At 41.4% G+C, this 16,310-nt stretch overlaps 1 protein-coding gene across 1 annotated transcript in view; it reads left to right on the plus strand.

Annotated features, from left to right (window-relative positions):
* GAB3 (GRB2 associated binding protein 3) overlaps positions 1–12,497 on the plus strand; it is a 79,529-nt gene extending 67,032 nt beyond the window's left edge. The window contains exons 6-10 of the mRNA XM_075259487.1: positions 321–573; positions 855–936; positions 3,877–3,979; positions 9,907–10,020; positions 11,468–12,497. Of these exons, the coding sequence (XP_075115588.1) occupies positions 321–573; positions 855–936; positions 3,877–3,979; positions 9,907–10,020; positions 11,468–11,584 (669 nt within the window). The 3' untranslated portion in view covers positions 11,585–12,497. The remainder of the gene's footprint in view (positions 1–320; positions 574–854; positions 937–3,876; positions 3,980–9,906; positions 10,021–11,467) is intronic.
* The last annotated feature ends 3,813 nt before the right edge of the window (positions 12,498–16,310 follow it).

Raw genomic sequence — 16,310 nt, forward strand, 5'->3', positions numbered from 1 at the left:
GTGTTGCTATGTCTATGTCCTTTACATGCGGTAATTGGACTGATATCATTTAACCTATATTATTTTTTTGCTAAAAAACATAAAATTTACTGCAGCGTGAACAAATTTCCTATTTTTAAGTAGCAAGAATTTTGCAATCACTTTGCTGGATCTTTGACAAAAGACCTGGAAATAATAAGAATCGAGTTATAGACAATGCTAGTAACGGCAGTATTGTATCTGAGCCTATGTAGCCATTCCGCTGTATATTATGTGTGTCACGATACAACGCGTCTTTCTTGCTGTTCTGTAATATTTCTATTTTCCGTTGCGTCCTTTAGCCAAGGTTCACACCACTTTACTCCTTCACATCAGACTGTTCTGAAGACAGTTACGTGCCCATGATCCCCAACGCCTCTCCCCCAGTTTCGGAGTCAGACAGTAGCACGGATGGATATATACCAATGAGTCCGATCACGGCAGCTTTCACCTTCCCAACATCAGTCAGCTCAAAGGTTACCAGTCCATTGCCGGATCTGCCAGCCGACCTGGAACCTCCTCCTGTAAATCGAGACCTTAAACCTCGGCGAAAAAGTAAGTCGTGTGTATTTCGTGAAATCATGTTTTCTAGCCACTCCTGAGTTTCAAACAGTTTGTCTATCCAAAATCTAAAGGGACCCTCGTGTACTGATACATGGGGCTGCTGCTAACAATTCCAACATGGACACAAGGATGTAAGAACTTCTAGTGGGAACGTTTGTGCATTGCATTATATCAAAAAGATTGAGGTTAAAGTAGTGTACAGAATGTTCTAATATAGAGGTAGGAGTCACCTGTATCATATAGTCAATGAACCAAAAACCTTATGTCTATAGTGCGACCTCCACCCCTGGACCTGCGGAGTCTTTCTACGATACGAGAACACGCTACAGTGACCAGAACATGGACAGTGCCTTAGTAAGTATTCACATGTATGTATTGTTATTGTGTATATTGTTACTGACTTACCCATCCATAGCAGATCTATCTATCTATCTATCTATCTATCTATCTATCTATCTATCTATCTATCTCCTATCTATCTATCTCCTATCTATCTATCTATCTATCTATCTCCTAATCTATCTATCTATCTATCTATCTATCTATCTCCTATCTATCTATCTATCTATCTATCTATCTATCTCCTATCTATCTATCTATCTATCTCCTATCTATCTATCTCCTATCTACCTATCTATCTCCTAATCTATCTATCTATCTATCTATCTATCTATCTATCTATCTATCTATCTCCTATCTATCTATCTATCTATCTCCTATCTATCTATCTATCTCCTATCTATCTATCTATCTATCTCCTATCTATCTATCTATCTATCTCCTATCTATCTATCTATCTCCTAATCTATCTATCTATCTATCTATCTATCTATCTATCTCCTATCTATCTATCTCCTATCTATCTATCTATCTATCTATCTATCTCCTATCTATCTATCTATCTATCTATCTATCTATCTATCTCCTATCTATCTATCTCCTATCTATCTATCTATCTATCTATCTATCTATCTATCTCCTATCTATCTATCTATCTATCTATCTATCTATCTATCTATCTCCTATCTATCTATCTCCTATCTACCTATCTATCTCCTAATCTATCTATCTATCTCCTATCTATCTATTATCTATCTATCTATCTATCTATCTATCTATCTATCTCCTATCTATCTATCTATCTATCTATCTATCTATCTATCTATCTATCTATCTATCTCCTATCTATCTATCTATCTCCTATCTATCTATCTATCTATCTATCTATCTCCTATCTATCTATCTATCTATCTATCTATCTATCTATCTCCTATCTATCTATCTTCTATCTATCTATCTATCTATCTATCTATCTATCTATCTCCTATCTATCTGTCTCCTATCTATCTATCTATCTATCTATCTATCTATCTCCTATCTATCTATCTATCTCCTATCTATCTATCTATCTATCTATCTCCTATCTATCTATCTATCTATCTATCTATCTATCTATCTCCTATCTATCTACTATCTATCTATCTATCTATCTATCTATCTATCTATCTCCTATCTATCTATCTATCTATCTATCTATCTATCTCCTATCTATCTATCTCCTATCTATCTATCTATCTCCTATCTATCTATCTATCTATCTATCTATCTATCTATCTCCTATCTATCTATCTATCTATCTATCTATCTATCTATCTCCTATCTATCTATCTATCTATCTATCTATCTCCTATCTATCTATCTCCTATCTATCTATCTATCTATCTATCTATCTATCTATCTATCTATCTATCTCCTATCTATCTATCTATCTATCTATCTATCTCCTATCTATCTATCTCCTATCTATCTATCTATCTATCTATCTATCTATCTATCTCCTATCTATCTATCTAATGTCTATCTTTATGGAGGAAATACACATTATAAAGCATAGATTCAGACGGCCATCTATGTAACGTGTATTTGATATTCCGTCAACGTTTTGTCAATGTCAGATATAAAAGTATCAGACATGTTGAACATGAATCTTTTGTTCTCAGTGTAGACAAGCCGCCGCCAGAGGTATTTAGCAGCAATTCATTCCCCTCTACACCTGCCCATGTACTTGGATATATCAGGAAGAAGAACTGTCAATAGGACAAAGTCTTGAATGTGTATGGCTAGATTACGAGGACCCTCAAAGACCGGACTCCTGGGGACAATCCAAGCCCCTATGATTTATCCAGCGGTGTATGGCTGTATTCCATGTCCTATCTATAATACTGCTGTGCTCTTATGTTATAGAGAATACTTTGGGGCCCCTTAGGATCCGGGGACTGAACTCCCTATTACTGGATCTTGTATTAGTTACTGTTATACAACAGGGCTCTCCATACAGGTCTCTGTGACATGTCCTGTTCTGTTGAACTTCAGAAAGTAGTAGAATAGATAATTCTGAGACTTGTTAGACTAAAGCAGTATATAAAGTGTAGTCCCCATAGTCCTGGCATAATAGCAGAGACTTGTGTATGTTATATATATATATATATATATATATATATATATATATATATATATATATATATATATATATATATATAGTGTAGCACAATACATAGTTGCACCCCTGTCCCCATTCCCATCTGCTATATGATGATTCCTTGAAGTTTCTTTCATCCAGACCTGACATCTTGTATTTGCATATGTGATACAGATTTCCAGTCCTACAAGCCTTCTATTAGCCATTGAGGTTGCCATTTATCATGTGATATAGCCCGTTCCTCCCAGCCAGTAGAGGCCGCACCCGTCCTGGTGACCTCTTAAGGGGGCTCCTGTTATTCCTCCCATTCGGTTAAGCGACACTAATATTTATCAGGTTTTAGTGCTTTGTAAACATCATATCATAGAATCTCGTGCGTCACTTTTCAGCACAGCTGCAAACCTAAACATTGGCAGGAAAACGATCAGCTCAGTAATACAGCCCCCAGCGTCTCGTAAAGCAAATATGACAAAGAGAAGAGAAATAGGCTAAGGTATGAATCAGACCCAGCCTTTGGATGAGATGCAAATAAATATTACATGAGGACACAGCTGCTCGGCACATTGGAGACATCTCATGTCTGCCGGGCTTCATATACTCATTCATCTGAATGGCAGGGCAGTGTTTACCATGGACGTGCCTATCTGGACAAGGACTGACCCCTGCCTGCCACAGCTCCCTTCTATACTGTTATTCTTACCGAAGCAGCAGAAGAAGGCCGTGTTTATAGGACATATGTGCAATGTCAGGAGTTGGCCGGGATTCAGAGCATCTGTAACATGCTTGTCTGACCTCTTCCATGTTTTTCTTCCTAGCAATCGGACCAGCTTTATCTCCCCAGAAATTGACTGTATTAGCTCAGCAAATATCTTCACCAGTTCTGTCTCAGGAGAAGAGGAGCAGAGCTATATAACAATGGTAAATGTCTTGTGTCTACAGCAGCTCCGCTATAGCAAGCGCATTCTTACTGTGGGTATTACAGGGGCTTTATAATATAATATATAGATTATCCATATTCACTAGAGCAGGTTAGGGCTCTTATATCATCTTCATTTAAGAAAAAAATACACTCACCGGCCACTTTATTAGGTCCACCATGCTAGTAACGGGTTGGACCCCCTTTTGCCTTCAGAACTGCCTCAATTCTTTGTGGCATAGATACAACAAGGTGCTGGAAGCATTCCTCAGAGATTTTGGTCCATATTGACATGATGGCATCACACAGTTGCAGTCGCAGATTTGTCGGCTGCACATCCATGATGCGAATCTCCTGTTCCACCACATCCCAAAGATGCTCCTCTATTGGATTGAGATCTGGTGACTGTGGAGGCCATTGGAGTACAGTGAACTCATTGTCATGTTCAAGAAACCAGTCTGAGATGATTCCAGCTTTATGACATGGCATTGCATTATCCTGCTGAAAGTAGCCATCAGATGTTGGGTACATTGTGGTCATAAAGGGATGGACATGGTCAGCAACAATACTCAGGTAGGCTTTGGCGTTGTAACGATGCTCAATTGGTACCAAGGGGCCCAAAGAGTGCCAAGAAAATATTCCCCGCACCATGACACCACCACCACCAGCCTGAACCGTTACCGATACAAGGCAGGATGGATCCATGCTTTCATGTTGTTGACGCCAAATTCTGACCCTACCATCCGAATGTCGCAGCAGAAATCGAGACTCATCAGACCAGGCAACGTTTTTCCAATCTTCAATTGTCCAATTTCGATGAGCTTGTGCAAATTGTAGCCTCAGTTTCCTGTTCTTAGCTGAAAGGAGTGGCCCCCGGTGTGGTCTTCTGCTGCTGTAGCCCATCTGTAGCCTCAAAGTTGGACGTACTGTGCGGCGTTCAGAGATGCTCTTCTGGCTACCTTGGTTGTAACGGGTGGCTATTTGAGTCACTGTTGCCTTTCTATCAGCTGGAACCAGTCTGGCCATTCTCCTCTGACCTCTGGCATCAACAACGCATTTCCGCCCCCCACAGAACTGCCGCTCACTGGATGTTTTTTCTTTTTCGGACCATTCTCTGTAAACCCTAGAGATGGTTGTGCGTGAAAATCCCAGTAGATCAGCAGTTTCTGAAATACTCAGACCAGCCCTTCTGGCACCAACAACCATGCCACGTTCAAAGGCACTCAAATCACCTTTCTTCCCCATACTGATGCTCGGTTTGAACTGCAGGAGATTGTCTTGACCATGTCTACATGCTGAAATGCACTGAGTTGCCGCCATGTGATTGGCTGATTAGAAATTAAGTGTTAACGAGCAGTTGGACAGGTGTACCTAATAAAGTGGCCGGTGAGTGTATATATATATCTGCTCTTATTTAAGAAACAGCGCCACCCTTGTCTATGGTCTGTGGCTGGTATTACATCTCAGGCTGATTCAAGATCTGGTTTTCCAGTAACTCAAATGTCCCATAGAAAAGTAGACTTACAGCATCATGACCACCCCCAGCATCAAGTGCAGAACATGCAAAGCTTATCAGCATTATGGACTTCACAACGTCTCACTCATATACAGGGATAATTCATGGGGGGGGTCACAGAAACAAGAGAGAAGTCCTACAATGAGGCCACAAATGGTAATGGAACAGTGATGTCACAGTACAGAGATAATACACACAGTGATGTCACAGTACAGGGATAATACACACAGTGATGTCACAGTACAGGATAATACACACAGTGATGTCACAGTACAGGATAATACACACAGTGATGTCACAGTACAGAGATAATACACACAGTGATGTCACAGTACAGAGATAATACACACAGTGATGTCACAGTACAGGGATAATACACACAGTGATGTCACAGTACAGAGATAATACACACAGTGATGTCACAGTACAGGATAATACACACAGTGATGTCACAGTACAGGATAATACACACAGTGATGTCACAGTACAGGATAATACACACAGTGATGTCACAGTACAGGGATAATACACACAGTGATGTCACAGTACAGAGATAATACACACAGTGATGTCACAGTACAGAGATAATACACACAGTGATGTCACAGTACAGGGATAATACACAGAGTGATGTCACAGTACAGAGATAATACACACAGTGATGTCACAGTACAGGGATAATACACAGAGTGATGTCACAGTACAGAGATAATACACACAGTGATGTCACAGTACAGAGATAATACACACAGTGATGTCACAGTACAGAGATAATACACACAGTGATGTCACAGTACAGGATAATACACACAGTGATGTCACAGTACAGGATAATACACACAGTGATGTCACAGTACAGGATAATACACACAGTGATGTCACAGTACAGGATAATACACACAGTGATGTCACAGTACAGGATAATACACACAGTGATGTCACAGTACAGGATAATACACACAGTGATGTCACAGTACAGGGATAATACACAGAGTGATGTCACAGTACAGGATAATACACACAGTGATGTCACAGTACAGAGATAATACACACAGTGATGTCACAGTACAGGATAATACACACGGTGATGTCACAGTACAGGATAATACACACAGTGATGTCACAGTACAGGATAATACACACAGTGATGTCACAGTACAGAGATAATACACACAGTGATGTCACAGTACAGAGATAATACACACAGTGATGTCACAGTACAGGATAATACACACAGTGATGTCACAGTACAGGGATAATACACACAGTGATGTCACAGTACAGAGATAATACACACAGTGATGTCACAGTACAGGATAATACACACAGTGATGTCACAGTACAGAGATAATACACACAGTGATGTCACAGTACAGGATAATACACACAGTGATGTCACAGTACAGGATAATACACACAGTGATGTCACAGTACAGAGATAATACACACAGTGATGTCACAGTACAGAGATAATACACACAGTGATGTCACAGTACAGGATAATACACACAGTGATGTCACAGTACAGGGATAATACACACAGTGATGTCACAGTACAGGATAATACACACAGTGATGTCACAGTACAGGATAATACACACAGTGATGTCACAGTACAGGATAATACACACAGTGATGTCACAGTACAGGGATAATACACACAGTGATGTCACAGTACAGAGATAATACACACAGTGATGTCACAGTACAGGGATAATACACACAGTGATGTCACAGTACAGGATAATACACACAGTGATGTCACAGTACAGGGATAATACACACAGTGATGTCACAGTACAGGGATAATACACACAGTGATGTCACAGTACAGAGATAATACACACAGTGATGTCACAGTACAGGATAATACACACAGTGATGTCACAGTACAGAGATAATACACACAGTGATGTCACAGTACAGAGATAATACACACAGTGATGTCACAGTACAGGGATAATACACACAGTGATGTCACAGTACAGGATAATACACACAGTGATATAATGCACATAATGCTATCATAGTATACAGAAGTGCACAAACAATCCATCATGTATACAGAATATCGCTCTCGCTTCTGTCCCAGTACAAAGATGGAGACCGTAATGATATTGTAATTCAGAAATAGCACACAGAATGGCGGCATGCACACGGTGACAACACAGCAGGGGGATACATGTAACGTTATCACAGTACAGGGCGGGGGTGATGTAGTGATAAGTGATGTCATAGTGTAGAGAGTGTGCATAGTGTAGCAGAAGTCTCGGGTCCTATTCGGTTATCTCGCCCCCTCTCTCATACATATTCATTACTAACACCGTTCCTGTATGTGGAGCGGACTCGGTGTCTTGTTGGACTCCTTAGCGGCTGCCATATTTACTACCCCGCTAGTTCTGCCTGTGGCGGAGAATTACCTAATAGGTTGCTGTAGATTTCTTCCTAATTCAGTGGAAGTCTCGATGCCATGTATAGATTGGGGCGCCTGCTAGCAGCTCGTGCGACCATATGTCAGCACTTTCCATAAACCTCCCATACATCGCAGGCTTCAGGGCCATCTGCATGTACATTTCGTTATCATTGAATATGCATACCATATAAATAAAAGATATTTTTGTTATTTTTTTTGTGTAATGGCCTCATTAAAATCCCACTGCCTTAAGTATTCGCCATCTGTCTGCCAGAATTATAGCGCAGATCTCAAACTGGTGGATTTTGTCAGAAAAAGGCAGTAAAATACCCATATACTGTATATATGTTCTGGTTCATGTGGATGAAGCTTATTTTATTGTACTGTCTTACAGCGTAAAAAGAGCAAATCTTAGGCCCAGGTCCACATCTGTGTTCAGGTTTCCATTCGGGGTGTCTGCTCATGGACCACAGAACGGAAACCTATACACATTAAAAAGTGGTTACCTTAGGAAACCCACGGACTCTATAGACTATAATGGGGTCCGTGTGGTTTCTGCTCGGATTCCACACAAAACATGGGGAGAGAAAAGTGATGCTTGTAGGGAGCCCATAAGACATCAAGGCTGGTTTTCTCCAAATATACGAAAGTGTCATTCATAACTGATGTATGTAATGTAATAATGTAATGTGCTCTATAACATGGAGGATAGGATAGGGTAGGATAGGATAAGCTAGGATAGGGTATGAGGGTAGGATAGGGTAGGATAGGGTATGAGGGTAGGATAGGGTATGATAGGATAGGGTATGATAGGGTATGAAGGTAGGATAGGGTAGGATAGGATAGGGTATGAGGGTAGGATAGGGTATGAGGGTAGGATAGGATAAGGTAGGATAGGGTATGAAGGTAGGATAGGGTAGGATAGGATAGGGTATGAGGGTAGGATAGGGTATGAGGGTAGGATAGGGTAGGATAGGGTATGAGGGTAGGATAGGGTATGAGGGTAGGATAGGGTAGGATAGGGTATGAGGGTAGGATAGGGTATGAGGGTAGGATAGGGTATGATAGGATAAGGTAGGATAGGATAGGGTATGAGGGTAGGATAGGGTATTAGGGTAGGATAGGGTAGGATAGGGTATGAGGGTAGGATAGGGTATGAGGGTAGGATAGGGTATGAGGGTAGGATAGGGTATGATAGGATAGGGTATGAGGGTAGGATAGGGTATGAGGGTAGGATAGGGTATGAGGGTAGGATAGGGTATGAGGGTAGGATAGGGTATGATAGGATAGGGTATGATAGGGTAGGGTAGGATAGGGTATGAAGGTAGGATAGGATAGGGTATGAGGGTAGGATAGGGTATGAGGGTAGGATAGGGTAGGATAGGGTATGAGGGTAGGATAGGGTATGATAGGATAAGGTAGGATAGGATAGGGTATGAGGGTAGGATAGGGTATGAGGGTAGGATAGGGTAGGATAGGATAGGGTATGAGGGTAGGATAGGGTATGAGGGTAGGATAGGGTATGATAGGATAAGGTAGGATAGGGTATGAGGGTAGGATAGGGTATGATAGGATAGGGTAGGGTATGATAGGATAGGGTAGGGTATGATAGGGTAGAGTAGGGTAGGATAGGGTATGAAGGTAGGATAGGGTAGGGTATGATAGGATAGGGTAGGATAAGATCGGATAGGATAGGCTAAGGTAGGAAAGGATAGGATAAGATACAATAGGATAGGGTAGGATAGGATAAGGTAGGCTAGAATAGGATTGGATAGGGTAGGATAGTGTACAATAGGGTACAACAGGGTACGATAAGGTAGGATAGGATCAGATAGGGTAGAATAGTGTATGGTAGGGTAGGATAAGATCGGACAAGTCCTCCAAAACGAACCTCTCTCTACTCTGGCCAATAGATAAGACTGTACTCAAAAGTACCAAACGGTATATAAAATGGGTTTTCTAAGATGGTCCTTTAAACCTGTTTTTATTTCCATGTATAGGAGCAGAGACAAGGGGCGTCCCCCAGCAGTGGCAGCTTCCCATGGCCTAGGAAGTTCAATCTGGATTATCTGGCATTAGACTTTAATTCTGCATCTCCGTCTCCTGTACAAAAGGTAAGAAATCTACAGCGATCAGTGTGCCCGGCGTATATTTACCATGGAAATATAACCTCTGATATGTCCTAACACATCCTCTCATTCAGCTCATCTAGTTAATAATATGTTTTTAGAAGGTACCTTATCATACCCTATTCTATCTTATCCTATCCTACCCTATCCTATCGTACCCTATCCAATCCTATCCTATCCAACCCTGTCCTATGTTCTTCTTCTGAAGATAATAGCTGGATAATAGATGAATAATACATGGATGTCTTTAAAAGCATAATCCCATGCATTTGTATGAAGCTCTGCTGCAATTCCCCTGCACAGACACATGGCTGTACTAAGGGTCCACGGGGCAGTTCTTCCGGCAGCGTTTTAGACAGAAAGTTTGAGGAGTTTTCCTCCGTGGACTTTCTGTTGCAATTATACCTATGGGGAAACCGCTGGCATTTCTGTAGGTATAATTGACATGCTGCGATTTCCAAAACCACGCCAGTTTTGGAAATCGCAGCATGTCCGCAGTGTGATTTTTACCACGATGTGGACATAGGATTCCATCGCAATTTTACCTGCCAAAAGCACACAGCACAGCACCAAATCAGTACTGTGACTCCATTATTCTCAAGATCACTGATGTCCCAGGGATTGTAATATTTTGGGAAAACCAATAAAAAAAAATGGAATATTATAAAAAAAAACAACCCCTTTATATCCAGATGTAGGGCAGCCATTTCACATTTGATAATGTAGTTGGGTTCCCTATGTCTTATGGGTTGTAACATATGAAGAGCTCAGCTCTGCTACATTTGTATCTTGCATCGTTGCTACATTTGTATCTTGCATCGTTGCTGCATTTGTATCTTGCATCGTTGCTACATTTATATCTTGCATCGTTGCTACATTTGCATCTTGCATCGTTGCTACATTTATATCTTGCATCGTTGCTACATTTATATCTTGCATCGTTGCTGCATTTGTATCTTGCATCGTTGCTACATTTGTATCTTGCATCGTTGCTAAATTTGTATCTTGCATCGTTGCTACATTTATATCTTGCATCGTTGCTACATTTATATCTTGCATCGTTGCTACATTTGTATCTTGCATCCTTGCTACATTTGTACCTTGCATCGTCGCTGCATTTGTATCTTGCATCGTCGCTGCATTTATATTTTGCATCGTCGCTGCATTTATATCTTGCATTGTTGCTGCATTTATATCTTGCATCGTTGCTACATTTGTATCTTGCCTCATTGCTACATTTGTATTTTGCATTGTCACTACATTTGTATCTTGCATCGTTGCTACGTTTGTATCTTGCATCGTTGCTACATTTGTATTTTGCATTGTCACTACATTTGTATCTTGCATCGTTGCTACGTTTGTATCTTGCATCGTTGCTACGTTTGTATCTTGCATTAGTATCTGCTATAACCCAATGTCTTGTCGACCATAGAAACCTTTCCTGTCTGAAGAGCAGAGAGTGGACTACGTACAAGTGGACGAGAAGAAGACGCAAGCTCTGCAGAACACTAAGCAGGAGTGGTCCGATGAGAGACAATCAAAAGTGTAAAGCCGGGTCAGGGTGGTTTTTATGTTTTGCACTAGATTAATACATTTTCTATAGCAGCTCAATGGACTTTTTTATCACTTGCTTTTCAAGCTGCAGGGAAAAAACAGGAAAGCCAAGGGACAAACTGTATTTATTTCCCTACACCACTGATGTGGAATCCAAGCATCTAATGCAGGCACTGATCGTATACATGACGTATACTGCAGGTAGCAGAATCTATACTGAGCACCTCAACAGTATGAAGGATGAAATGGATCTGAAGTTACACAATAGCGCTCCATTCTGATAAGCCATATGAGATACCGCATATCATGTAATGATGCTCTTCCTCCTGAGTGGACGGATGACCTTCCCATTCCGAGGGGTCGTCTTCGTCTCTCACTTTTTATAGTGCACATTGGTTTTAGAATAGGTGCAATGAATTCCAGACTTTTTCTATGTTTCTATTAGTGGCACTGTAGTTTATGCACTGCACTCGATTTTTTTTATTATTGTAATCTATTTTTATGTGAAACTTTACATGTAATGTAGGGGCTGAAGATTGTACCACTGTGTTTAGCTATAGCACTGAAACTCTAAGACATGCCCGCAGGTGGGTCGTATTCCTGGAAGGCACCACTGGGATGGACCTTAGTAGTATCTGGGAGAGGGAGGGATGGCGGGATAGGTGAGACCTGGTGTATAAGGATTGATATTATTCACAATGCATCCATTCCAATCACATACAAGTATTATACGATGGGTTCCAAATGGAAGTTGTCGAAGCGAAGAAAATGAGATTATGACAGGCGCTCAGTTCTGCTCACGTTTAGGCTAAGGCCCCACGACAATCCCAATGACGTAATGATGTCATGGTCACCCTGAGCATTTTGGTGTTTTATTTATACTGATCTGTTCAGCCATTCCAAAGCTATAGGCCTTTTTAATTTGCACTAGATCTATGGAATGGATGAACTGAGTTGGATATACAAAACATATACAAAATGCCAAAATGTTCCTTTTGGAAATTATTTGTGTATTCAGCAGAAAATGACGACGTCTTGGCCTCTATTATTACCAAACCCTGACCATTATAACAGATCTGTTGTGTAGCAGATCCTAATGACCATCAGATTTCAGAAGTCAATAAGACTGATGGATGGAAAGCACAAAGCCTTAGCTGCATACCAAGTCCGTATAATGTACTACAACATTGGATGCTAAATGTATTATTAGTTAATGGGGTTGTTGACGACTTAATCATTTTGACCTGTCAATATGGGAGTCGGACCACCCGCACCTTCACCACTGAGCTGATATCTGCACAGTGTACAGAGCAGGACGTATACAGCTCCATATACTGTGTAGTGGCCGTGCTATTGCAGCTCAGATCACTTACAACTGAGGTCTTGGACAACTCCTTTAAATAATAATTTGGTTTCCTTAACCAGGAACTCTGAAGCCCCTACTCATGGGGGGGATTTAATAAGACTAGCATTTCTTATGCCAGTATTACAACAGAGTTGGACCGCAGAGACGGCGGTTATACACGGAGCCCAGTGGACCCCGTTTACTATAAGGGGGTCCGTTGGGTGACTGTCGTTTTGAAACTGAAAGCTGCGGGGGGAAAAAGTCCACCGTGCAGGATTTTTTCCCCTGCCGATTTCTAGTGTAATCTGTGACAGAGTCTCCAATGGGGTCACTGGAGCTGAAATAATTTGCCCAGGGTAAGGAGCATTTATGGCCACTTTCTAGGGCCATCCTTAGTAAATCTGCGTCTCGGTGTTCAGGTAGATTAGATAAAGCAATTTTGCAGTTCAGGGCCACATACGTGAATAAAACTGAGCAGCAATACCAGATACAACCCCAGGACAGGTAGAGTGCTGTTTTTGGGATAAAGCCGCCATGATTTCTTATCCCTATACCATCCCTCTAATAAATTCTGCATTCATTTCTGCTCCATTTATCCCATATCTTAGGCTGTTTTTAGGGTGATTTTATGCAGGAATAACTCTGCTGCGGTTTTCAAGCAAAGCCAGAAGGGGAATAGGAAATGTAAAGTAAATCTCTTTTCTGCTGGATCTATTAACACTTCGGCCATGTTTTACCATAAAGTCGTATCGTGAAGGTACCGTTCGCCTATATATACCCTGCAGACCTGTTACTAAGTTGAAGGGCTGGACCTTGGGACCCTTAGGGTGCCGGAGGACTATTTTTAGGTAACAGTCTGTGGTTTGCACCATCTTTCCGGTCACAGATTAGGAGACTCGCTGTTTGCACAATCTAGGTGAGTCCGGCTATAGATTTCGGTAGAACTTGTTTAGTGTGTTATGTCTGCCGTACGTCACTCATACCAGAAGAATCTCCAGTTTGGTTACACTAATAGCTGTACAGAAGACAATAGAGTCAGAAATGCGACTGATCGGCTTCCAGGCGTCTATTTCTGTTTTCTTTTGAAAGTAGACTGAGTGATGGAGTTGGGAATATTGCTGTCAAATACGTTCTTAACCTAAGGGCTTTGGGTATTATCTGGAGAATTTATAGTGCAGGTGTATCATCTCCGTGAGTTTAGGGCATAGAAATGTGGGACATGTAAGTCCCTGGGGATCTATAGTCTTATGCTGGAGTATCCGCATCCTGCTTCGAGCATGGGAATGTCAGTGCGGTGCTGAGATATTACTGTGACCTAAAAAGCTCAAGATTTATTATTAAAGGTGTTGTGTAAGGTTAGAAAAAAAAATGGCTGCTCTCTTGTAGAAGTCGTGCCAGTCTTGCCCATGGGATGTGTGTGGTTGGCAGTGCAGCGGCGTTCAAGTGAATAGGTGTAAGGTGAAAATCCACTTTTAGCTTCTGTTAAAGCAGGGGTTGGCAATCTACAGCACTCCAGCTGTTGTAAGACTACAACTCCCAGCATGCACACATGGAAGGGAACGGAGCATGTTGGGAGTTGCAGCTGGAGTACCCGAGGTTGCTGACCCGTGGGTTAAATACTAAGTACTTACCTGTCTGTTTAGCCAGGCATCCAGGGGAGAGACTCAGTTCGGGTCCCCCAGGCTTTGTGGACTGTCTGCCAATCTGTGACTGATGTCCTGTTCTGACGCGTTTCTGTCTGGGCCATAAGTCAGGAGTAGTGGGAACCCGAACAGAGACTCTCTGCTGAATCCCATACCGAACAGACCATTACATATATAGTATTTGTTATCTCAAGCATTCCAATGGGGACAAAAAAAAAAAAGAACTGGAACACCCCTTTAAGAGTAAGTGCAATGTCAAAACACAGCCTAGACACAAAGGTGGCGCTATATCTTGAAAGGAATGTTTTTCTAATCTGAAACAATCTCTTTAACACTACTAAGTCCTTTGTGCCGCTTCACTTATCATGTCTTGAGACAGTATATGACTTTATGCAAATCTGACCGCTACCAGTCGCTTCCTCCTTTACACGTTGTCAACAGATCTTCCTTTTATGCCGCTTGTTTTCATGGCCAGATGTCTGTGATATTCTAATCCACATAGTCCACCATGGCCGGCCCGCTGTCCCCTCACCACTGATCAGCCATGATTCCTGTAAGGAGGCTTCTGACTGTCTCCGCTCGGTCACTGTCATCTTTATTATGATGTGGAATGTTAACAATGTATCCAAATGTTTCAGAATTTATTGATGGAATTTCCGATTCTGGAATGTGTTTTGGCCTCCTACACACTCTACGAGGAGCTGTCGCTTTTGGATGATACATAAATCATGAATTTCCTATTAAAGGTCTTTTCTAAGATATCAAGTAAGTTGCCCAAAGTAAGGAAAAAGAATCTAAGAAAAGAAGGCATTTTATTTTATTTTATTTATTCTTATCTTTTTTTATAATCTTATCACAATTTGATCCTTGCTTTGGGCAAATGAGTTACCCCAGAAAACACCTTTATTTCTTATTCCTTTCCTTCATACAAGGAAATGAAATAGCGCCACTCTTGTGACTAGGCGGTGTCTGGTATTACAGTTTTTGAAAAATATAGCATTTATCTTGGGATCACAAAGGTGTAAAGGTGTAGAACATGACTGATGCAGCAATGTTTAGTAAGGGCTAGTTCACATGTAGTTATTTGGTCCGGATTTTGATGCGGAATTCGTGTCAAAAAACCACCTCCCATTGAATTCAATGGCAGCCAGTCATTTCCTTTTAAGCGACTTGCCCTAACTTGACGCGGTCCGCATCAAGACAATCCCTCTGAACTAGGCTCATTCATTTGGGGCTAGTCTGGAGCGGAAAGCCACGACGGTCGAAAGCCGCAACAGGCACCTTCTAGTCCGGCTTCTGACGCAGCTTCCCGCGTCAAAATCCGGACCAAATAACTACGTGTGAACTAGCCCTAAGATAGCTTTGCCCACCTGTTTTCATACAGATGTGTAGTAGTTGTTGTTTCTGTCACTATAAGATGAACCTTTTGCTGACTTGAACATATATGGGTCATGTTTAAAGGCGTTAACCCCCAAACACAAGATAGGAAATAAGTGTGCAATTGATGACACCTAGAGATCGTAAAAACAAGGATCCCCAAGTCCCCTGTGTATGTGGCCTGTAGCGCTCCTGCACAACCAATGCTCCCTTCACCTCTATGGGACTTATGGGGGGTATCCAAGTCCACCATTGTATCACTGGCTCCATTCACACAGGGCACATGGGGACCCGCACTCTTACAGTTCTCTATCATTGTAATGTGTAGATCAGTAAAGTCGTGTACATACATTTTG

Source organism: Leptodactylus fuscus, chromosome 11 (genome assembly GCF_031893055.1).
Source record: "Leptodactylus fuscus isolate aLepFus1 chromosome 11, aLepFus1.hap2, whole genome shotgun sequence".
NCBI lineage: Eukaryota > Metazoa > Chordata > Amphibia > Anura > Leptodactylidae > Leptodactylus > Leptodactylus fuscus.